Below are 26829 nucleotides of genomic sequence, written 5' to 3' on the forward strand. Positions count from 1 at the left end.
ATTGAATTTGCGCAAATTAAAACAATAATAAATCAGTTATAACTAAAGGTATTAAATAAAACAAAATATTATCTCCAAATCTTACCAGATCTTTTACTAGTTCTTCAAAAATCAAAAACAAAAAACAAACTTCTTCATAAATCGTCAAAAAATAAATCAACATAAATCTCGATTTTGAGACCGAAGGTAATTTGAGATCTCAATTTGCCCACATGTCTCAAATTAGCCTTTAACACTAAGTAAATTAATAACATTTGCAACTTATAATAAAATTTAAACATTGAGATCAAAATTGGAGTCTAAGCTATTAGGAACGTTTTATTGCGATACATAGGCTATACCTATGCATACCTACGCTTTGAAGTGCGCACAAAAAATATTATTTTACACAATTTTATTAGTCTTATAAGTAAATATTAATATTAAAAATGTATTTTCCCCTTTTCACTTGAGTGGGCTTAATTGTATTTATTATTCGAGAAGTGTCAATTGTCATCATGTCATCCACTGCTGGAAATATGTAAATACCCTTTGTAGCTTTTCAGCTACAAAGGGTATTTACATATTTACAACATCTCATGAAGCGACAGGTCACTTTTCCGTCGCTAACCATGTTCGTAACTTGAGCAATAAACTTCTTTTCAGTTTGTTTTTTCGTATTCTCATTGTAGAGTAATTCTACAACAACAAAAGAATCTGGTGAAATCTCCGAATTATTTACAATTTCTGTATCGATATCTTTAGAGCAACCAGCACCACCATCACTAGGTACAGAAACTTTAAATTGTTCGTCAGTATAGACCGATTGGTCTACATTGAGTGGATCTTCATTTTCTTGGTTCTCTTTATGTGGGATGTTAGTTATATGTGGTGACGCCGATCTTTCATCATCATCAGGAAACATGTCATGAACATCATCAAAAAACACTGTGTCGAACTCATTATTGTCATCGGATGATGAGTTTGCAGTATTCAAAACTGCTTCCCTCCATTCTTCTAAATCACTGCAGGAAGTGCTTTCATCATCGACGATCTTTTTTTTTGTTTTTTCGTTTTATTACGTTTCGTCTTAGTCTTTAATGATTCGAATAACTCCTCCACTGTTACACCTTTACCTGGAATAAGTGCCACCTTTTTTTTCGCTTCATGCTTCTGCATTACTCCTCTATTTTTTTCCTTCCAAGACAGCAGAACAGACCTCCATTTTATTTTTAATGGTCGAAACACTGCTACATCGAGGGGTTGGCACAACCCCGTACTATTTGCCGGTAAACAAACAAATTTAATACAGTCAGTACACTTTTGTATCACATCTAATGAAAAATGACTGCTCAGATTATCACCAATTACAACCACGGGTCCTCTGCCATTAAACGATTCAACATAAGGAATAATGACCTTCAAAAACCAATCCTCAAATATTGTAGTGTCAAACCATCCACTCCGAGATCGGTTGTAAACTGTATTTGGAGGTCCTCCTTCCGTCCAAGTATTATATAAATGTTCCGCTTTATAAACGACGTACGGTGGAAGCAGAACACCTGACGCTGTCCCAGCAAACATTACGGAGGTACTTGATTTTGATGAGTCAATGATTTTATGAGCATGCTTGATACCTCGACGTACCAACACTTTCGGGCGTCCCGGGTCATCAGACATATTAGTCTCGTCAAAATTTACTATTGCGGCCGGATCTACATCCTCCAAGGTGGTTTTTAATTCTTGGAAGTATGATTTTAATGTCTCCTGCGTAACTCCAGCTCTTCGGCGTTTAATATTTTCTGAGAGCCTTACAGATGCTTTTACAAGTGCTTTTATGGCGCCGTAGAAAACCTTCCAGCCAATATCGTCCCAGTAAGTTACCTTTGAAACGTGTCTCATTTAGACCTAGCCTATCTAGATGTGATTTCACGAGTAAAGATAGGTCTAAACCTGATAGTGGATATCCCCAAGCAGCAGCTGTAATGATTAATTGCACAAAGACCTCCAGAGCTTCACTGAAAACTTTAGGACGGCCGACTTTGTTTAATTGTAGCCTTCGGTGTTTTCTATTTAGTTGCTCGAGGTATTTTAAATTTTTCTTCCGCTTCCCTCAAAGTCATGCCAGTGTCAACTGCTGCCATAGCAGCTTTCAAAGTGTACTCACTATAATTTCGGTAGGGTTTCGCCCCGAGAACTCTTCGTCTTCGCGAAGACATAATTACTGAAACAAAAAAAAATAATGTATCATCAATAATTATCATAATTACTTGAAATTGAACCACTATCGATTTGAATAAAATTTGAGACATATGCACCTAATTTGAGACATGGTCTCAATTTTCCACCATAAAAATAAAATGCGTCGAGTTTGAGGAAATTTTAAATTTATTCTGGTAACATTTAACAAATAGTCTAAAACATGTAGTTTATTTTGTCTATGGGAACATGCTTCACAAGATGGGATTGATTCATCGATTTAAATCACAGTACATACTTATTAGTCAATTATCAGAGTTCTGAGGTATATGTAGTACAACAATATATTTCACAAACAAATTAATGTCTATTTCTCGAAAAATACTACTTACCTGGTAAAAAATCCTTCACGACAGCAAGTATGGAACCTCACACAACAAATTTGAAACTGAACTGTCAGTGTTGCCAAAATAATAATGATACTACATGTAATAATATATGCCATGGAAGTTTAGTCTCAGTTTACCTTCGAGTCTCATGTTGTACGCATTTACGGTACTGGGTCTTACTAGGCTTTTCAAAATGTTATCTTCCTAGTGTTAAATGTTAATTTACCCACATTGAACATAAGAACTAATTAGTTATCACTTGAAATGTAAGTATACAAATCCCATTTAACAAAAATTAGGCTTGAAATCAGTCAACGGATTTTAAGAAGTGCTGTAGCTCTTCTAAATCGTCATCATTTAGGTCTAAGTCTTTGCTCAACTCGATATTTTCTATTTCTTTAGTTGATGTACTCTCTGTTCCTGTATTTGATACATCATAACTTGGCTTATTTGCACAACTTTTCTGTTCATTTTCAGTCAAATCGGGTTCTTTTATTTCCATAGATTGATCTATATTTTCATTATTAACGCGGTCTGATTCCATGTTTGATATATCATAGCTTGGGTTATTTTCACAACTTTGCTGTTCATTTTCAATTAAATAGGGTTCTTTCAATTCCATAGATTGGCCTATATTTTCATTTTTAATGCGGTTATTTTCACAACTATTCTGTTAATTTTCAGTCAAATCGGATTCGTTCAATTCCATAGATTGGTCTATATTTTCATTTGTAACACGGTCTGTTTCAGTATTTGATATATCACAACATGTGTTATTTTCACAACTATCCTGATCATTTTTAGTTGAAGTGTGTTCTTCCAAATCCACAGTTAGATCTATACTTTCATTTAAAATGGTGTCTGTTTCCGTATTTACTATGTTGTAGCTTCGGTTTTTTTCACAACTTTTCTGTTCATCTTCAATCAAAACGTGTTCTTTCAAATCCATAGATTGGTCTGAATTTTTATTTATATTGCGGTCTGTTTCATTACTTGATATATCATAGTTTGGGTTATTTTCACAACTTTGCTGTTCATTTTCAATTAAATAGGGTTCTTTCAATTCCATAGATTGGTCTATATTTTCATTTGTAACACGGTCTGTTTCAGTATTTGATATATCACAACTTGTGTTATTTTCACAACTATCCTGGTCATTTTTAGTTGAAGTGTGTTCTTCCAAATCCATAGTTAGATCTATATTTTCATTTAAAATGCTGTCTGTTTCCGTATTTACTATGTTGTAGCTTGGGTTATTTTTAAAACTTTTCTGTTCATTTTCAATCAAAACGTGTTCTTTCAAATCCATAGATTGGTCTGTATTTTTATTTATATCTCGGTCTGTTTCATTATTTGATATATCATAGTTTGGGTTATTTTCACAACTTTTCTGTTCGTTTCCAACCAAATCGTGTTCTTTAAAATCTATAGATTGAATTATATTTTCATTTATAACGCAGTCTGTTTCCGTATTTGATATATCATAGCTTGGGTTATTTTCACAACTTCGTTCAATCAAATCGTGTTCTTTCAAATCCATAGATTGGTCTGTATTTTCATTTATAACGCTTATAGTTTTATCAATTTTCTGTAAATTTTCCTTACATGTTATATCTTTATTAAGATTTTCTAGTGTAGGGGAATCGATTTTGCTGATAGGAGTTATATCTGCTGCATTTACTTCATTTTCTTGTACGTCATCTGTTAGATCAATAATATTATTAGGTGTCTCAACCCAAATTACGTCATTGGAATGGTTTTTGGTGGTATTTTCCCGTTTTATCTTAGCTGATTTAATAAAATCATTAATATTATCATTCTTTTTTAAAGATAAGTTCATCAAAACTTGCATTGCTACATAGTTGGAGTGATTCTCATGTACGAATAAGTTGAACGGTTCAAATGTTACCGTCACATCTCCTAAAAACAGATTAACATAGCTTATATTAAAAATATTAAGCAATAATTACCAATAATATTTCAGAAGTTTTCTACATACGTACCAATCCGCACTGAAAGGATTTTACACAATTTGTCGAATACTTCGAAGTTTTTACAACCCACAATCCATTTCTGGTCTTGTTCCGATATCTTAGTGAATAATTGTGTTGATGATGCATTGAATACACGCGGCATCACGAATGCCTCAATTGTTTCCCATGCTATAGTTACCGGGGCGCACTCAACTGCTATAAGGAACTGATCCTGTGATTTATTTCGCATTACTTCTTCGGTACGTGTTCTCATAAGCTGAAAAAAAAAGTACATAATTTCAACTGATTCTTAATGTCGATTACCATCAAACCATACGAGAAATAACCCTGGGTTTTTGGAAGAAGAGAAAAAACGAGCGTACTGGTTCTCTTGAAACACCAGGGGAATCAAAGGACCGTCTCCGGCCTTTTAGAAAAGCGTCCACGCTAATTTTGGAGTTGTATCGCCCTGGGAACACCGCACAAGGTTGAATATGTGGAAGAAAGTTACTTAAACACCGCACTGTGGAGGAACGCCACACATCCTAATTAATGGCGTGTTGTGTGAAGGTTGAATTCGGCGGTAGGAATCAGGTCAAACAGCTCTTCGGAACACTCCTACTAGAATTAACAATAGTGATAATGAAAAATACCCCCTTAAAGTCATCGATTAAATATTCCCAAGAAATCCCGGGTGCGTTCTGTGGATCAGCTCCTTTATCAACCTCATTAAGCTGAAAATAATTTTAAATATGTTAAAATTATAGAAAAAACCCATATATCACAGTGGTTTGGACCCTGCCTACCTAGAGTTATCCGGTAGGTGCTAACATTTAGGTATATGATGAATATTGATGTTGTTTTCCGAGTTATGTGTTTATTTGCATTTATGTATGTTTAAGTACTTACTTAACGACAACAATATATTTAAAACGATATACTTATATCGTAATAAATACATACCCATAGCACAGGCTGTGTGTCAATATATGTTATACAAGTGTTGACCTGACCAAAATTAAATTGACATATAAAGTACCCCACACCCGTTTATTGTATGAATTGTCATAGGTAATTAAATGTCAAGATTAGCGGCCTGACAAATAAACTTGGTATAAAATTATAACTGAGAAAAAATCAAGAATATGGAAAATGTTGACGTTATCGCTGAAAACACTGTCATTACAATGATAAGATGATGATCATAGAATATGTTCAAGTTATAAGTTCTTTTTGTCAAATTGACTTGTAATTTGTATTGGAAAAAAGTGATTTTCAATATCATAGTATTCACCAGGTTCCTAAGTGCGGACATCTCTTCGTTTAACGCTTTCCTGTCAATAGGACATAGTTCTTCACCAACTTTTTCATCTTCAATTACCTCCTTTTTAATTAATTCTTCTTTAATAAGTTCTTTCATTTCTTCTGCAAATTAAATGTTTCTTTTACAATAATTACAAATGACCAACCATTCAATGAATATGAAATTATAGAAAGTAATTTTTTGGAATATATATTTATTATTGTGTAAGTATTTATAAAGTTTTTATTATACAGGTTGTAATCGTTAAGGAGTTCGTTGTGACCAGGCAATTATTCCGTAACTATTACATATATTAAAAGCACGTTAGCTAATTAGTAAAATGACATCATTTTTTTTTTAAATAAAAAGAGAAGTGTCCAAAATTTTTATATCCTACTACTCCCAAGAAATACAAAGCAAGCGCTTTAAGAAGTTCAAAGTAAATGAATCTTTGCAATATGCTAATGAAGTATCAACAAAAAATTTAGCTGAAAACGATGACTTGAAAACGTCTGTTAGGGTGGAAATGGTGTTAGATATCAGAACGATGCGGGCCAAAAAATATTCACCTACTTTATATTTATGATTATTTACAAACCATTCCACCTACTAGCGTTGAAGATGATCGTATTTTTTCAGCTAATAGGTTGTTTTAAACCATTTCAGATCGGCTTGTATTAGTGTAAGTGTATGCGTGGTGCATTTCAGATATTCAATGAATGATGATATGTTAGATACCCCAATTTCTTATGTTCGTATTTCCTAAACACAAGAAAGTAATTTTGTTTTCCTTTTCCTTTGATCATATTCATTTATTGAAAAGAGCGCAAAAAAATAATGCTGGGAGAGTTTCTTGCGCCGCTTCTTCTCTCTCAGAGCGCCATTTGTTTCCGAAGCGGTAGTAGTATCTAGTAGTTATTAGAAATGACATCAAAAAGAATTCTATAGGAATCAATTTTGAGAAAATAAATGCCTTTTATGCCTTTTTATTTTGAGAAAAAATTGTGCCTAATTAAATGGTCGATAGTCTAAAAATGTGGTTCTTTTAATTTACTGAATGAAAAATTATATTTTTTAATATTCGAAACATCAGAATACCAATATCGATCGAATAATCAATGCCCTCCGGCCAGCACAAACATGTGGCTGAAATCGAGACTATGATATACAAGTCTCGATATGGGGCTGTTCAAATTTAGTCCAGTTTAATCCTAACAAGACACACGTTTGTGCACTCATCGCTAAAAAGTCTCATTTGTCTTATTTCCTCGACTCAAGATGATGCGTTAGTCCCTTTTATATAAAAAAAATACAGAAAAATTTAATGGCGAAAAGTAAATAATAATTTAAAAAAATGGCAGAGTGAACTGACAGACGCAATAAAAAAGTTGGCCTGTACAATACGGATTGAAACTTTTGCATGATGGATCCTGTAGCGCGTTTTTAATATATGACTTAGACAACTTACACTCTGACCCCACCCTATTCCAATTCTGTTTTTGACAAGCAATTACAAAATTCACGCCATCTATGACGCAGCTAAATAGTGTTACATGAGAATTAACTATAGATGGTATTATTACCATATTATAACAATAAATCTTCGAAACGTTTTCATTTACAAAAAAATACATATTTAATTTTAATAATCTATTATCTAACGTTCAAGACCTTTTTCCAGGCCAGCCATTTTTAAAAGCCAATGTCATTACTCAAATAATCCGAATGGTACATTGGGCGACATCTCTTGTTATTCTCTTGGCATGAAACTTTATTTTTATTTTATTCTTGTTGTTCTGAATGTTCGGTCGAGATCTGACATTACTAGATGATTATTGATATGATATATAAATAAATAAAAGGCATTTACTTCAGGCTATTACGCCTGAGACACAAAAATTTATACACTGTAAAGGGGTGCCAAGTTAAAAGTAAAATTAAAGAACTAAAACTATACATTGCACATATTTGTGCAGTAATTTTTTGTCCATGTGAACAGAGATCCAGCGCTTAAACACTAGATTCCTGATGTCGTCAGAGACAGCCGCGAGTATTTTGTTGTCCGAACATCGTAGTCTCCACCAGGACGAGGCAACCGGATTATCGCGAACAAGTCGGAGCGTCTGCGAACAATGCCAACGCGCTGCAGCACCGCGGGAGAAACATAAGGCCCGGAACACGTCACGTATTGGACTATATGATATTATAAATAATAGATACATGATGCCGCGAGGATACCATTGAGGCACCATTGTCCGCCGTGAAGGTGTTGGCACCATCTATGTCGATGAGAGAATGAAGTAGCACCGAGCCACGGCAAGCCACATTCGCTCAACCGAAAACCATTGTATAAGCAACTCGCTGTTTTTAAAAAACCTTTTTATTAAGGTTGCGTACAAATAACGTGCGGCGGCCGAGTGCATGTACATTTTCATAATAAAAATTCGCGTCTTACAACCAATGACGTTCTATACATATAGACATATCACGTCGTATTAAAACGCAGACGTAATATGGAACATGCCACAAATTACGCCTCAATATCTTCAACTGCTATTGCCGCATTTATTCCAGTTTAGACCATTGTCAATAAGCAGCAATATAAAACATTTATTGAGTTCAGATATGATACGGACAGTGACACTTGACACACGATTAAGGACAAAAGTGTGCTTTAAGCACACTTTTGGCGCTCCGCGATCAGACTGCGGGTGAAATGTCCATAAATGTGTACACAACGTCATTGCGAACAACGATAAAAAACTAAAAAAAAATCTAACCACCTTCTTCATCTGTTTCATCCGCCAGGTCTATCATCTCTATATCGGAATCTTCTTTGTTATCAACAGATTGTGGTTGTAATATTGAATTACTCGCTTGTGCTGAAATCAAAATAATATTTATAATTGTAACCAAACTTTTAAAGGGCAACTCGAGCAGCCTTTACATGCTTTCAAGGGATTAATTGAGAGAAAAGTTTAGTGAAATTAATTTTATCACAATACACTGCCAGTACATATACAAGAACCTCATATGCACTCATAAACATATTAGCTAATTTAAACACACGCAATTCCATCTAAGTACTAGGCTCTGTAAAATTGTTTAATCTTTTTCAGTGGATTGTGTTATATTTTATAATAAACTCCCATGTGATATTAAAATATTACCCATATTTTTTTAATGTACCGTTAAAAAGTAAATTAACATCATTATAAAGTGATTGCGTGTTAAATAAGAATATAAAATAACTATCTTCATCTTTAGCCTCCAGTGATTCATGTTTAATAGTTGTAGCTCGGAACTGCTGAGTGTTTTCAGCTGAAAAAAAACTACGTAAAGCAAAGAATATAATATAATAGTACAAGTACAGAACTCTCCCTCCGCAAAATCAATTTAGGAAATAGGGACTCCTGCGGTCATACAATAAGGTGTAATTCAGATCGCACAGCGCTACTAACCCACATTTTTATTCACCTAGAAGTTGCCCCTCTTTCTATCGCGTGACTCTTACCTCATCTGACGTAATTAGGGTCGACTTCTTTACCAACAATTGTACCTCGTATAAGGTCATCTTATAAAAATAGCTCAGTTTTTTCTATTATATATATAGGTATGTAAATGTAATCGTAATTTTATTATATTCGTATATTTTAATTTTGTTTTAAAAATATGTCACTTCAAGTTTCACTTACACTATGTGTCCCAGCACACATTTCGATATTTTTAATATTTTAGTTTCTATTTATTTATCTTCGAAGAGGAGGAAAAACCTGCTTAAAGATGTCCTGATGGTAAGCCACCCACAATCTTACCAAGCCTGAGTAATAACAAGAGCCATAAGTAGGGTTACCATAAAAAAACGAAATCTAAACAAGATCAACTTTGCCCGGACTTTCGTCGAAATGTCAGCCTTTTTGTCAAGATTTTTCAAATTACTAAATGGTAACCCTAGCCTTGCGGTAATTAAAAAAAAAAACACTTTAAAAAAACATAAAACACCACACACAGGCAACGCTCCTGTGATTGCTCTGACGTTGCAAGAGTGTGGGGGAGGTGATCACTTACCACCAGGAGAGAACACCACTCGAATGTCCTTCTCTTCCAAAAAAAACATCACACGTCCCTTAACTATCAACAGAGCCCAGCCGGCAGATCAGACCAGCGGGGCCATACATTCCAGTTTCCAGTCCTAAATTAGCGCAGGAACCGTTCAAAATATTCAGTTGTATAAAATTATACACAAAAAATTTCAAACTACCTTCATCTTCTTCATCCGACAAATCTATCACCGCTGTTTCGGACTCTTTAAATTTACGTTGGAGTTGCTTGGATGTAGGAATTTGGGGTTCCTTGGTGCTTTCATTATTTTTTGGATTACTTGAAGTACACGTTTGTTCTGGAATTAAAATAATATTTATATAATCGGCCACAGTTAAAGTTTCACGACAATCACCTTTATTATCAAAATCACTCTTCATGTAACAAAAATTTTGACAAATATCGTCGTCATGTTGCGTATCTGCGCCGCACCAAGATAACGTTACATTCGTCCAACCAATCACGGGTGCCGCTCTTTCCCGACGACTTTCCATTAATTTTTACCGAGATCACGTCACATTAAGACATAAATAATCACTGAAACCGTGCATACACGATTCTTTGTGACCTACCTTTTGATGAGACCACTTCACATCGGACCCATCAATCACGTCTACGTTACCTTTCGCTGAGAGCAGGTCACATGCGACCGATCAATCACGTCTAGTCTTTCACTGAGATCACGTCACATCCGACCGATCATTAACGTCTACGTTACTTTTCGCTGAGACCAGGTCACATACGACGGATCAGTTACGTATACGTTACCTTTTTCTGAGACTAGGTCACATCCGACCGACCAATCACGTCTACAGTCTTTCATTTATTTATTTATTAAGGAAACAAACAGATACATCACTATAGTACAAATAAAGTTAACTTTCACTGAGATCACGTCACACCGGACCGATCAATCACGTCTGCGTTACTTTTCGCTGAGAGCACGTCACATCCGACGGATCAGTCACGTATGCGTTACCTTTTTCTGAGAGCAGGTCACATCCGACCGACCAATTACGTCTACAGTCTTTCACTGAGATCACGTCACATCGGACCTATCAATCACGTATACGTTACCTTTCGATGGAACCACGTCACATCCGACCGAACAATCACGTCTGCGTTACCTTTCGCTGAGACCACGTCACATCCGACCGATCATTAACGTCTACGTTACTTTTCGCGGAGATCAGGTCACACACGACCGATCAGTCACGTATACGTTACGTTTTTCTGACACTAGGTCACATGCAACCGACCAATAACGTCTACAATATTTCACTGAGATCACGTCACATCGGGTCGATCAATCACGTCTGCGTTACCTTTTGCTGACACCACGTCACATCCGACCGATCATTAACGTCTACTTTAATTTTCGCTGAGCTCAGGTCACATACGACCGATCAGTCACGTAAACGTTACCGCATTCGACCGACCAATCACGTCTACAGTCTTTCACTGAGATCACGTCACATCGGAATTACCAATCACGTATACGTTACTTTTCGCTGAGACCAGGTCACATACGACGGATCAGTCTCGTATACGTTACCTTTTTCTGAGACTAGGTCACATCCGACCAATCATTACCGTCAGTTGTAGGGATTCGCCGGTTCTGGCTCACATTAGTGGGGATTCGCCGGTTCTGCCTTCCCGGTTCTGGCCCACTTGTTCGTGATGCCTACTAAAAAAAAAAGTTTGGTGTCAAACTGGGGGTTTTGATGTATTTCCGAGCGATTGCGCTGATCCGTTTTTCGATATCTCTTATAGTTTCAAAGTTAGCTTTTTAAGTTAAATAGATCCATACTCATTACTAATCAGTGGTAATTAACCTAATGATTGGTGAGCGACTCAATGTCGATTCTTTGAAAGTGATAGATGTAATTAGTAAATTACCTCTCACATTCGTTACTACGATTAAAACAACAGTTTTGTGCTGTGTTAATTATTAAGTTAACAGATGATATAAATAAAGCATATAATAAAACATCGTTGCAGATTGTATCATTTTAAAAATATTTGATGAAATCATTCAAACTCTTCTTATTAAACTTAAAGTATAGATACATTAAACAGTACTCCCAACACATGCTGCGGTAAATAAATTCTTTACTCTTGTAGTATTGTAGATATACATTCTGCAATTGCTTTGTAAAAACCTCAGCTGGAATCCCTGTGCTGGACGATCATATGAATTGAAGTATTGTCCAATACCCTGCTCACCAATGTGCATTGCAACCCAGTGAGAGCCTGGCTTATTTTCACTATCTACATTGCTGACAATATAACAGGGCGTTACAACGTATACAGACAATCGGTTTGCTGCGTAAACTTTATTTTGAATACTGAGATCAACTTTCTTCAAATAATTCTGTATCTCGATTGTATTCATATAACCTAAGAATAATGTATTTAAAAGTAATTGGATTACAACTTACAATAAAACAAAACATCATTTGAAGTACATATTTAATTTCAAAATTATAAGGCAATATAGTAGTAAGTTTAACTAAAACTAATACACACCCTTACAAACGATCAAACATAAACATAACTGCGGTAATCTACTGAAATATTATGATTTTAATCAAATTTATTGTATAAGAGCTTATTCAAAACGAACTTTGATTTATGAAATATGTAACTTGAGTTAAGTGATAAAGCTCTTTGTCATTTTCTTAACGTAACAAATTTTGAGATAAATAAAATACACTTTAGTTTCTGTGATTACTTCCTTTCGCGAATATATCAACAATTCGACCATCAGGTTTCCTCATAGGGTCATTAATTATTTTTAGTATTAGTTTAAGATTTTTCTTCCGCCAAACATATTATAGAGATCACGTAGTTATATCTTGAAACTAATTGACACGGTTGAGATTGTATAAAGGTTGCATTTCATCAAAGCATCAGATGATTTAGATACAATTTGTATCACTGGCATCATTCATAAATATTATAAAATTATTTACGAAAACTGATTTTCCACACCCACACACAAAAAGGTTTCATGTAATATAATGAGACGATTTATTGTTAAACTACCATTTATTGTTTATATTTAAATAGAACAATTTATAAGTAAAACAATATACAGTACCTACATACTTACTCCACAAGTTATATATCTAAATAAAAGATGTATCTACTCTCATTCTTTTCAAAAAAATAATTCAAACTTTAAACTTATATAACATTTATTTTATTTTATGGTGACTCCAAACTAAGGTATCAATATAATTTGCTTAAATATACCGTTTGGTAAGACAACCTAGATTTATTTATTCGTTGAATGAAAATATTATGCTTTATTGACTTAAGTCTATGCATTGAACAATATTCATTCTTATTTTTAAATAGGCATTATTCATTTTCATATACTTACTTAGTAACACTTATAAAATTTGGAGTTGCATTTTCCCGCAACATCTTACGCATATATTTAGATCTAAGTCCTAGGAATTCATTAAATATGTTAACTTTGAACTGCAACCAAATTTTCATTTTAAAATAGATAAACTATGGAATTCTATCTTGGCAATTAAATCTTGTACAATTTTACATTTACTCTTTTTTAAATAATGTCCATTGTTCTTTATACATTGAGTTATTCATTTATTTATAAAAATCTTTTCGAAATCAGATGTAGGTAGCTTGTTTATGCATGTTTGTATTTAAATCTATGTAATATTGTAACCATGAGCTATGTTTGAATTTTAAAATTCTATGAATATTTTGTAATTTCTGTGTCTGTTGCTTTAAATTTGTGAAGTAAATTACATATGTATTTTTATTACGACGGTTTGGAACAAATTTTATGCCTTTTGTATCATCAATACTTACATTTTATATTCTCGGGACATAAGGATAGTCCATCATGCAGTTCAATTGGATATTCTAGATCTACTTCCAAATAAAACCAAATTTAAAATCATCCGGAACATCAAAATTTGTAAGGAAATTACCCATTCAAAACCTTCTGTAGGAAGGAATAGAGATATAGGCCGTAAAGGTTACTAGCACCAAAATAAGTTATAAACGACCTTGGTTTTTACTTTGTCCTGTTCTCGCATATCAAAGTCAAAGTTCTTTATTTACCAGTAATATTCACAAGTTAAGTTGTTACAAATTTAAGAGTAGGCACATGTTTCGTCTGTAGAGACATGCAAATATTTCAGTGGTTTCGTTTTATAATATTGTAAGATATACTTATTTGTTTAAATTAGCTTTTTCATAACGATTGCTATATTGAGATATACAGTCTCAACTACCCGATCCAATAAAAGCTATTTGTTCAAAGCCCTAAAGTAATTCTAATTTAATTTTTGTGGATTTTAATATAGCACCCCAACTTAACCCAGGCGCTGTATAATGATGTGCTGGATGTAGACCATATTATGTTTGTAAACATAAAGCTCGGAAATTTTAAAATTCAAACAAAGCTCATGGTTACAATATTACATAGATTTAAATACAAACATGCATAAACAAGCTACCTACATCTGATTTCGAAAAGATTTTTATAAATAAATGAATAACTCAATGTATAAAGAACAATGGACAATATTTAAAAAAGAGTAAATGTAAAATTGTACAAGATTTAATTGCCAAGATAGAATTCCATAGTTTATCTATTTTAAAATGAAAATTTGGTTGCAGTTCAAAGTTAACATATTTAATGAATTCCTAGGACTTAGATCTAAATATATGCGTAAGATGTTGCGGGAAAATGCAACTCCAAATTTTATAAGTGTTACTAAGTAGGTATATGAAAATGAATAATGCCTATTTAAAAATAAGAATGAATATTGTTCTTATTTAAATAAATCTAGTTTGTCATACCAAACGGTATATTTAAGCAAATTATATTGATACCTTAGCTTGGAGTCACCATAAAATAAAATAAATGTTATATAAGTTTTAAGTTTGAATAATTTTTTTTGAAAAGAATGAGAGTAGATACATCTTTTATTCAGATATATAACTTGTGGAGTAAGTTATGATGGTACTGTATATTGTTTTACTTATAAATTGTTCTATTTAAATATAAACAATAAATGGTACTTTAACAATAAATCGTCTCATTATATTATATGAAACCTTTTTGTAGTAGAGAGTGCATTGTGTGTGGGTGTGGAAAACCAGTTTTCGTAAATAATTTTATAATATTTTTGAATGATGTCAGTGATACAAATTGTATCTAAATCACCTGATGCTTTGATGAAATGCAACCTTTATACAATCTCAACCATGTCAATTAGTTTCAAGATATAACTACCTGATCTCTATAATATGTTTGGCGGAAGAAAAATTTTAAACTAATACTAAAAATAATGAATGACCCGATGAGGAAATCTGATGGTCGATTTGTTGATATATTCGCGAAAGGAAGTAATCACAGAAACTAAAGTGTATTTTATTTATGTCAAAATTTGATACATTAAGAAAATGACAAAGAGCTTTATCACTTAACTCATGTTACATATTTCATAAATCAAAGTTCGTTTTGAATAAGCTCTTATACAATAAATTTGATTAAAATCATAATATTTCAGTAGATTACCGCAGTTATGTTTATGTTTGATCGTTTGTAAGGGTGTGTATTAGTTTTAGTTAAACTTACTACTATATTGCCTTATAATTTTGAAATTAAATATGTACTTCAAATGATGTTTTGTTTTATTGTAAGTTGTAATCCAATTACTTTTAAATACATTATTCTAAGGTTATATGAATACAATCGAGATACAGAATTATTTGAAGAAAGTTGATCTCAGTATTCAAAATAAAGTTTACGCAGCAAACCGATTGTCTATATACGTTGTAACGCCCTGTTATATTGTCAGCAATGTAGATAGTGAAAATAAGCCAGGCTCTCACTGGGTTGCAATGCACATTGGTGAGCAGGGTATTGGACAATACTTCAATTCATATGATCGTCCAGCACAGGGATTCCAGCTGAGGTTTTTACAAAGCAATTGCAGAATGTATATCTACAATACTACAAGAGTAAAGAATTTATTTACCGCAGCATGTGTTGGGAGTACTGTTTAATGTATCTATACTTTAAGTTTAATAAGAAGAGTTTGAATGATTTCATCAAATATTTTTAAAATGATACAATCTGCAACGATGTTTTATTATATGCTTTATTTATATCATCTGTTAACTTAATAATTAACACAGCACAAAACTGTTGTTTTAATCGTAGTAACGAATGTGAGAGGTAATTTACTAATTACATCTATCACTTTCAAAGAATCGACATTGAGTCGCTCACCAATCATTAGGTTAATTACCACTGATTAGTAATGAGTATGGATCTATTTAACTTAAAAAGCTAACTTTGAAACTATAAGAGATATCGAAAAACGGATCAGCGCAATCGCTCGGAAATACATCAAAACCCCCAGTTTGACACCAAACTTTTTTTTTTTAGTAGGCATCACGAACAAGTGAGCCAGAACCGGGGAGGCAGAACCGGCGAATCCCCACTACTGTGAGCCAGAACCGGCGAATCCCTACTTCTAACGTTTACGTTACTTTTCGCTGTGATCAGGTCACACACGACCGATCAGTCACGTATACGTTACGTTTTTCTGAGACTAGGTCACATCCGACCGACCAATCACGTCTTCAATATTTTACTGAGATCACGTCACATCGGGTCGATCAATCACGTCTGCGTTACCTTTTGCTGAGACCACGTCACATCCGACCGATCATTAACGTCTACTTTAAGTTTAGCTGAGCTCAGGTCATATACGACCGATCAGTCACGTATACGTTACCTTTTTCTGAGACCAGATCACATCCGACCGATCATTAACGTCTACTTTAATTTTAGCTGAGCTCAGGTCATATACGACCGATCAGTCACGTATACGTTACCTTTTTCCGAGACCAGATCACATCCGACCGACCAATCACGTCTACAGTCTTTCACTGAGATCACGTCACATCGGACCGACCAATCACGTATACGTTACCTTTCGCTGAGACCAGGTCACATACGACGGATCAGTCACGTATACGTTACCTTTTTCTGAGACTAGGTCACATCCGACCGACCAATCACGTCTACAGTCTTTCACTGAGTTCACGTCACATCGGACCGATCAATCACGTCTGCGTTACTTTTCGCTGAGACCACGTCACATCCGACCGATCATTAACGTCTACGTTACTTTTAGCTGGGATCAGGTCACATACGACGGATCAGTCACGTATACGTTACCTTTTTCTGAGACTAGGTCACATCCGACCGACCAATCACGTCTACAGTCTTTCACTGAGATCACGTCACATCGGACCTATCAATCACGTATACGTTACCTTTCGCTGGAACCAGGTCACATCGGACCGATCAATCACGGGAGCCGTCGGTCGCGGCACCCCGCACTTCCTTGTTACCTTTATTTATTTATTCTTAATGATACATCAACAGTACACACAAGTAAAATAAATAACAATAAACAACAGTACTTTCGCCGAGAACACACCGACAGCCTTATTCTGGTAATTTTAAAAGCAACACCAATCTTTCATCTATATTTACCCCGCCGTTTGTGGTACGTGGCACGTTCTTTGATTTAAGGAAACGTGTCAAAATCGAGATTATCCATAAACTCTTAACGGTCACTATTAGGTCAATTAAAGATTTGGTTGTACAAAATCGCAATTATTGCATTGTAACTGCGTTCAGTAAATCATAGGTACTAAAAAGAAAGTATTTAATGTAAGGAATAATACATGATTTACCTTTTTTAATCGCTGTCTTCCGTTTCTCCTCAGAACTCCTTCGCAGAATATCCATTAATGTTTTATCGGTGCTCTTAGGAAATCTTTTTCTATAATCCATAAAAGCTTGTGTATGAGACGAGCACGACCGATTAACATAGATATTATCTAAGCGTGCATGAATGAGGTTTTTTAATTTTCTGAAAAGATCGTTTGGAATATGTGAGGATCTTGTGTTCTTCACAGTCTTTATGGCTAAATTGTGCGTTGCGTAGTTCCAGCATGATAAGTATACATCAAGTTTTTCTTTACCAAAATTTTTGGACACAAACTTTCCACTTGAATTTTGAACATTCGATTCATTTCGTTTCCCGCTATAGGGAGAGGGATTTGGACGCGGATTGTAAACACGAACGAATTCATTGGAAAAAAAATTTATTTGCCTCATTATATTTTTGATAAATGATTTGTGATTACTAATTGCATATTTTTCTCTATATTTATCAACAGCCTGTGCTGGAGCTAAACACGGTTCATTAACAAATAGACCTTTTAAGCGAATAAGAACTTTTGTTTTTGAATGACTGTAAAGTTCAGTGGCTTCCTTTGGAAGGATATTGAATTGTTTCAAAATTTGTTTAACTAATCGGAACGCTGCTTGGTTCAGATTAGAAAAGTGGTAACTATTTTCAAAATTCATTTTATCGTCACTATTATACACAGATTTAACGCTAGCCATTCCTGGTAAATTTTGTTTTGCGACTTCTGACAGTGAGAATGGAATACTCGGTTCTTTCCTCATGTTGCTGATGACATGTGGATGTGAAGTTTGGTTATGATTAAGACCGTTACGATTACGAAGTAGTTCATCTGTGGTACTAAGAGGCTCGAAGCGTTGAACACTTTGAATTCCCCGATTTTGTAGTGCCTGATTTAAACTGCATTGGTCACTTCTGTTATTTTGAAGACTAACCGACTGAAAGCTCATCACAGAATTGCGGGCGACTTCAACAGCATTTTTGTCGTAATTAAGGCTGTTGGGCTGTAAAAAGGCACTGCCAATGTTTGACTGCAGAGCGTTCGGGTTTTGAATGTAATTGTCCGTTTGATAGAATGGTGCATTGCTTTGATATTGTGCAATGTTCATTGGAACTGGTGGTACTGGAACCTGCACTGCCTGTGGCTGAGTTATCATTTGAGCCTGTGAACAATATAATATGTAAGGATGTATTAATAAAATTATACAGAGGTATTCTTGACGTTGTAAATCCATTTCTCTGAAAACAAAATAGACACTATAGTCAGGTAAATTCTAGTAAGCACCACAATCTTTGTTGAAAATAAATAAACAAATGCCATTTATCACAATCTGCACCTCGAGGTACGTATCTTACAGACATGATCTTGCAACGCAACCCGTTGCTAACGTGTTAAACAGCGCACTCTGCACTATTTGCAAACAGTTTTTAATACTATGACAATTACAAATGCAAACCAGAACCAGAACCATAGCTGGCCACTGCAGATTAAATAAACTTCTGTGCCACTAAATTTGATCACAGAAGTTTCTTCGTCTCCTCTGGATGCAGATGTACCTATAACCAGACAACTATTTGGGAGGAAATGAACCCTTATCGGATTTCATTAAAATCTTATCCTCGCTTCATTTAACTTATGGAAATGGTCTGGGGAATATCAAGCAGCACAGTTGGGCAAGTATACAACAGACCTGAAAAGGAAAGGATTTCTTAATTACTGCCATTTCCCCATCCTTTCTCTAAGGATCCTAGGTCCTCAAGGTAGTCCTAGGTTTTTTATGTATTCCATTGCATGAAGTAACACAACACAACCTTGACACAACTGTGCATCAAAAATTATTTATATGTCACTCATCGACAAAGATGAGCTCGATCGTAAACTAACGAACTAACAATTTTCCCAACACTTTTTCTTGCACATTTTCATCGGCATGACCAAACTATCCCAGAATTTTTTCTGAATAGTTATTTAGTCAGTATTCTCTTCTGTCCTCCACATCGCTCTCTATTCTCACATTTCTAAATTCATACTCAACATAAATTCTACGGCTACTAGGAAAGCTCTCTGTCTACTGCATTTATTCTACTTTTTCATTCTTCTGCCACACCCAGGATTCCACTACCATATGGAAGCGTTCATACATATGCGTATATTTCTTACACCTGTATTCTATGTTCGGGTCGCACAAATGCGTGCTTAGCCACCAATTTTCACTGTGCTTGAAATCTCACACTCAAACTTTCCATCTTGCATAGCTATATTATGAATATATATAAATAATATTAAACACCGAAGAAATAACTCAGGTTATGTATTTAAAAAAAGCTAAACCAAACGACAAACACTTTAAGGCGATGTTTTCCCAACACTTTAGGCAAAAAGCGCTCGAACGTATATATACGCTGATGACAACAATGAAACTGAGGAGGTGATAGTTTGAAAAATGTTCCAGATATTATATATTTTTTTTTTAATTATAAACTTGGTCAAAATAAAATAACCTTTGTATCTTCAAAAATATTGTAGTAGGCATAATTAAAGCACACGGAACCGCCGCTATCGCCGAGCGATACTCACGCTGCGGCAGTCACTGCGATAATATTTAATGTTCGTTTATTCATTTCACTACTGTCTAATACTATCCGCTCATTGCCACGTCACTGTCACTGCGACAGTGACGCTTTGCTGGGATCTAGAATCTTAGTTCATTCATGGATTTTTAGCACGTGTTGAATTTGTAACTAGAAAATAGGAGATTCTTTGGAAAATTTCGGTAGCTAACACGCATGAGTCGAGTGTTATTACAGTTTATAATTACATTTTCTCACAGTGCCTATTAATAACTTGTGTATAGCAGTTTTTATTATCTTATTGGTGGTGGAGTATTTTTACTACTAAGTATTTATTAACAATTTAACATAGATATCTAATTGCGTGCTTACTAACTTAGACTTACTACCAACTTACCCATTATGGATATAACCCCCCCAGAACCTCCGGATATTCCATTACCTGGATCGAAACGTCGTTTACAGGACAGCGCAACACATAACGCAAATGCAGTCTCTAAAAAGACAATTATTGATACCGATATGGCTTCTGCATCCATACAGAATATATATAATCACCCAACTTTAGTTGTGGGGGTTAAAGAATACACCTCATTATATAAAGGTCCATTTATTTTTCATGTTTCCCGCACTGAAGAAGATCCCTCTTCAGGTTTAACAATAAGACCTATAAAATTTGGTCAACTTTTACACAGACATAAAGTTGCCAATATATGCCCGGATGGTATTCAAAAAGTTGGTAGGAATAAAATAGCAGTAACCTTCAAATCAGCTTCAGATGCCAACAAATTTTTAGATAACCCACTTTTAACTGCAAACAAATATGAAGCAAATATACCTAATTATAATATTACAAAGATGGGTATTGTCCGCCAGGTTCCGGTGGACTTATCCATGAATGAGTTTGTCGAGTCAGTTGATCTTCCCACAGGTTGTGGAAAGATTTTAAAAGCTCGCAGACTCAATAGAAAAGTTATTGAGGATAATAAAGTTTCTTGGATCCCAACCCAAACTATAGTAATTACTTTCCAAGGACAATCACTCCCTACCAGAATATTCCTATTCCATAACTCCCTTCCAGTAGAAGCTTACCTCTTCCCCACCATTCAATGTCAGAACTGCAGCAGATTTGGACACATTAAAACTACATGCAGATCCAACTCAAGGTGTTATAAATGTGCCCAATCCCACTCTGGTGACTCATGTAATATACTAGAAAAAGATGCAAATTGTATTAATTGTTCTGGACAACATTTTTCCACCAATAAAGGTTGTCCTGAACATGGTAGGCAAAGAACAATTAAAATAATAATGTCACAAGAGAACATCTCTTATGTAGAGGCAGCAAAGCGTTGCCCAAAATCTACAAGGCCATTCACAGAAATTCTAAGTAATCCTTCCTCATCCCATAATGCCCCTACAACCCACACGAGCCAGACTAGTATTCCTTCTGCTCCAACTACCTCATATAGGAAAACTGTTACTTCTCTTCCACACTCTAGAGCCCCATTAAGCAAGTCCTATGATAAAGCTGCTCATCAGGCCATTATTGCTGAGGTACCTTCAGTGTTCCCCAATGGCTCAGCATTAATGCATCAGTCTATTCCCTCCTCTACAGTACAGAATGAAAACCTCCTGGAGGTTCTCCTTTCACTCATTCTAAGTCTCATATCAAGTAACACTCTTAACATACCGTCCAACGTTGCCCATAAACTATCTCACATCTTATCCCTTTGTAACAATCATGGCCCCAGTGACCATCCTTCAATGGAACACCAGAAGCCTACGTCCTAGGAAACCAAGCCTTATTCATCTTATAAATAAATACCTTCCCTCTGCCATCGCCATATCTGAGACATGGCTGGCCCCTGGATCACACTTCAGGGTCCCGGGCTATGCATGCCTCAGGGATGATCGAGCAGATGGTGTTGGTGCAGGCTGTGCCTTATTTATAAGACGCACCCTTCCCTTTTCCCCAATAATCCTTCCAAACCAACATCCTGGTATAAATATTGTTGCTGCAAAAGTTTTGAACATCTCCATGGTCTCTATATACATCCCTCAACCTCATTCAACTATGATTGCAGACATCCTCCATTTAATCTCGTCTATTCCCTCTCCTATGATTCTAATGGGAGATTTTAATGCACATCACATGTCTTGGGGCTCTAGCACTACTGATTATTTTTCTCTTTCCCTTCTTGATATTTTTGATGAATGTAATCTCTGCATAATAAATGATGGCTCTCCAACCCGCAGGGTTGCTCCTTCTCAAAATCCAAACAGTGCAGTTGACCTGACCCTATGTTCTCCTTGTCTTGCTTCTCTTATTTCTTGGAACATCTATCAAAATTCCAATGGCAGTGATCACTATCCTATTATCATTTCATTACCTGATAAAGTAATCCCTGCTCAAAATTTTTCCCCTTCTCTCAAATACAGATTAACAAATGCTAATTGGCAGCAATTTCCCACTTGCCTTGATGAAAAAATTTTAAGCTTTCCCAATCCTAACCATTCAAATGCTGTTGAAAATTATAATAAATTAGCAGAGGCCATGATATTTAGTGCTGACCAAAAGTTTCCCATAAAAATACCATCCAATAGTAAAATTTCAACTCCTTGGTGGGATTCAGATTGCACCAAGGCTGCTAAGTATAGAAAATTAGCCGAAAAAACATATAATAGGAGCATGACTTTGACCAACTTCATTAATTATAAAAAAGCTGCTGCCAAGGCCACCAATTTATTTGCCAAAAAGAAAAAACAAGGTTGGATCAATTTTTGCCAGAGCTTATCTCCCTGTACTCCATTTACAATTGTATGGAAACAAGTTAAAAAATTTAGGGGTTCTTACAATCCTTCGGAGCATGACTCAAGTGTAGATCCATCTGTATGGCTTGAATCCTTTGCAGATAGGTTGTCACCCCCTTCAGTTCCTAATGAAGACTATCTCCCTTCACCTCCAATCCCTCTCTCATCAACTCCTTCTGGCATTGGATGGCTTAGTTGACACTTCTCCCGGGGCCGATGGCATCCCCTATTCTATCCTTAAACAATCTTCAATCAGATCCCAAGAATATTATCTCAAAATTATCAATAACCTATTTGATGTCGGTGCCATACCTCCATCTTGGAAAAATCAAGTGATCATTCCTATACTCAAACCAGGTCAGAGTCCATCTAAAGCCACCAGTTATAGACCTATTGCCCTATCATCTGCTCTTGCAAAAATATGTGAACATATGATCAAACATCGACTTGAGTGGTTTGTTGAATACAATAACCTCATTTCCGATTCCCAGTTTGGATTCAGAAAGGGGAAGAGCTCATTAGATAGCTTGGGTATCCTTACCACTGATATAAGATTAGCCCTTTTCCAAAAAGAACCTCTTTTGGCAGTTTTTCTAGATATAGAATCCGCATATGATAACGTGTCTCTTCCTCTGCTCAGGAGCAAACTCATTCAGCTGAGTATTCCAGCGAAGTTAACTCGATTCATATGCAATATGCTAATGGAGCGAACAATTACCATTAAAGGCCCATCCTCATACCTACCTCCTAAAACAGTTTGGAAAGGTTTACCTCAAGGTTCTGTTCTCAGTCCTTTACTATACAACCTGTATACCTCTGATATTTCTAGCACAGTTACCCCCTTTTGCCAAATCTTGCAATATGCAGATGATATTGTTCTATATACTTCTGATAAGTCTATACAGGCTTCTTCTAATCGTTTGAGTCATGCTCTAGAATATCTCTCATTATACCTCTTGCAACATGGGCTAACACTATCACCTTCCAAAAGTAGGGTAGTTTTATTCACCAACAAAAGACGTCTCCCTGTAATCAAAGTCAAAATTTACAATATTGAAGTTCCTTTTGTCGATAATGTTAAGTTCTTGGGTGTATGGTTGGATCAAAAATTGACAGGTGTAAAGCACTTTAACTACATCTCCCAAAAGTGTGGAAAAAATATTAATACCCTTCGCTCATTATCTGTCGTTTGGTGGGGGGCTCACCCCTTCACCCAAAGATTGCTATACAATGCCATAATTCGTAGCCACATGGATTATGGCACGTTACTTTTGGTTCCAGGCAATAAGGCAGGTTTAGATAAGTTAGACAAATTACAGGCAAAATGTTTGCGCATTATATTAGGAGCTATGAAATCTAGTCCTATTAATGCTATGCAGGTCGAGTGTGTAGAACCTCCCCTCTCGCTTCGTCGACAGTTCTTCGCTAATAAACTGTTTTTTAAATTTGCGGAATTCCGGGATCACCCTTTGCTGCATAAATTAGATCAATTAGTTGGCCTATACAACAATAACCAAATTTCTCAAGATAAGAGATTATGTCTTGCCCATAGTTACCTATTGTACTCTCAACTCCCTAACCCCTTTTTTCAACTTTCGAAATTACCGCTATTCTCAATGCCTTTCAATGCACTCACCTTCCAACCTTTAATAATTTTAGATCTGGGCATTAATAAGTTCACCATAGAAGCTAACAAAACATTTTCTCATGTTATGCATTCAGATTTCCAAAATTGGCATAAGATTTTCACTGATGCTTCTAAAATACACATGAGCCCAGTTGGTGTTGCAGTATGGATCCCCTCCACAAGAATTGTATTAAGTTATAGCTGCCCAACTGTCACCTCGGTATTCACAGGGGAAGCAATTGCTATACTTGAAGCTATTTTATTTATTAAGTCCCATGGCCTAAACAATTCTATTATATTATCAGACTCCAAAAGCTGCCATAATCTCTAATCTAATCTCAAATCCATTTCGCTCAAAAAGTAGGTTTCCAATTATACTTAAGATAAGAGAAAAATTGAAAGAGTGCTATGATCTCAACATCAACATAGTTCTAGCATGGATACCAGGCCATGCAGGTATAATCGGCAATGAAAATGCTGATGCTTGTGCCAGGTCAGCTGCTCATACAGGTTCCCAACAACATTCTCAAATCTTCTCTCATGACTTGTGCTCCACTTTGAAAATAAATATGTTTGAGAGGTGGTCAAACATCTGGCAGGTTTCCAAAACTGCTAAAGGCGTCTTTTATGGTGATATACAACCTGTAATCCCTTTAAAACCGTGGTTCTCGAAATTTAGATTCCCCAATAAATCAATAATATCAACAGTTTGCCGGTTACGCTTAAACCACTCTTGCACTCCAGTATTCCTAGCCAAATTAAGAATTAGAGACCATTCTCTATGTGAATGTGGACTTGATGAGGGAAATGTAGACCATTTATTCTTTAATTGCCCTTTAATGAAGTCTTCCTTGTACAACTTTATACCTCCTGAAATCCATGAAATGCCTCCTCACCTTTGTTTTCACTCCTTTTGTAAATACTTTATGTAAATATATTAAACAGAATAATATTAAGTTATAACTAACACAATAAATGTTTTATATAAGTAATATTATCAGTGTTTGTCCATTATAATCTAACAGCATGTATATTTGTTTCAGGTATAATAAGAAAATAAATCTGTTTTGATTCTGGGCACCGGTCATTACTATAATCACTTATAAATTCGTTTACACCGATCAAATGACACTCTCTAAGCTTGTTGGTCTACTGAAACGTGACATTGGCGAGTTGTGGTGCCCCTTCCACAGAAGCCACTAGAAAGAATAGAATAGAATACTATCCGCTCTTTGCCGCGTCACTGTCGCTGCGAGAGTGACGCTATTTTGAGATCTAGAATGCCAGTTCATGCATTTCAGTACTATACAATACTATCCGCTCATCGCCGCATTACTGTCACGCCGTAGCTGCTGCCTGCTGGTCGGAAGTCTAGCTTTATCACTGTAATAGTAGTCACTCTACAGAGCCCGAATACCTATGTATAATATGTACCTAAAATAGCATATTCTCCACAATTTATTATAAACCACATTGTCATTAACTTTCTCCAAGTCTTTACAAACTGCAACTAACCTGGTGTTCAGGATTGTTTTATAACAATTTACTAATTTATTGTACATTTGAATCCCGCTTGTTATCTCATATACCTCTCGTCTGTTCCCCTAACAACCATTCTTATTAGCGTTTTTAAAAAAAACGCGACACAATTTAGAAATCTTAATTGGCTGTTGCGAAGAAATTCACATGTATTTTTGCAAACAATACTGAAGAGGTTTATAATGCAGTATTTTGGCAGTCTTGCTGCAACTCTATTCTATCTGTGTACAGAGCATCATTTTTTATTTTATTTTATTTATTCGGGTCAACAAACAGTAGCACGCAGTGCTTAGAAAAAAATCAGTAATAATATAATACAGTAATACTATACATGCTACCCACTACGTCAACCACATAATTATTGATTAATACTTAATTACAAAAGTTACATGTATAAGTGTAGATATAAAAAATATATTCGTTTAGTTTTATTGTTATTATTCTACAGGTTTAGTCTAATATAGTAATATTCTTCTTAAGATAATCCATGACCAGCTTTTTGAAAGAGCCCACACGAGTGGAAAAAATATCAATATTGCCAAAGCACGCATTA

The 26829-nt window shown here is 35.2% G+C and overlaps 1 protein-coding gene and 1 long non-coding RNA gene across 6 annotated transcripts in view; both read right to left on the reverse strand.

Annotated features, from left to right (window-relative positions):
• Window positions 1–68: 68 nt before the first annotated feature.
• LOC126976152 (uncharacterized) overlaps window positions 69–26829 on the reverse strand; it is a 31694-nt gene continuing 4933 nt past the window's right edge. For 2 of the 5 annotated variants that reach the window (XM_050824364.1, XM_050824363.1), the window contains 8 exons: window positions 17709–18888; window positions 10105–10242; window positions 8627–8725; window positions 5835–5965; window positions 5194–5274; window positions 4571–4817; window positions 2571–4487; window positions 69–2203 (listed from right to left, as the gene is read on the reverse strand). In XM_050824364.1, the coding sequence (XP_050680321.1) occupies window positions 3241–4487; window positions 4571–4817; window positions 5194–5274; window positions 5835–5965; window positions 8627–8725; window positions 10105–10242; window positions 17709–18888 (3123 nt within the window). In that variant the 3' untranslated portion in view covers window positions 69–2203; window positions 2571–3240. Of the gene's footprint in view, window positions 2204–2570; window positions 4488–4570; window positions 4818–5193; window positions 5275–5834; window positions 5966–6441; window positions 6752–8626; window positions 8726–10104; window positions 10243–17708; window positions 18889–26829 lie in introns of those variants that run through there. The other 3 variants (XM_050824367.1, XM_050824365.1, XM_050824366.1) reach the window with 3 other exon arrangements.
• LOC126976216 (uncharacterized) lies at window positions 10249–17697 on the reverse strand. Its single transcript, XR_007731864.1, has 3 exons — window positions 16987–17697; window positions 10458–11499; window positions 10249–10416 (listed from the first exon to the last, which is right to left on the reverse strand). It is a non-coding gene; the product is annotated as an uncharacterized LOC126976216 (long non-coding RNA).

This window comes from Leptidea sinapis, chromosome 39, assembly GCF_905404315.1.
Source record: "Leptidea sinapis chromosome 39, ilLepSina1.1, whole genome shotgun sequence".
Taxonomy (NCBI): domain Eukaryota; kingdom Metazoa; phylum Arthropoda; class Insecta; order Lepidoptera; family Pieridae; genus Leptidea; species Leptidea sinapis.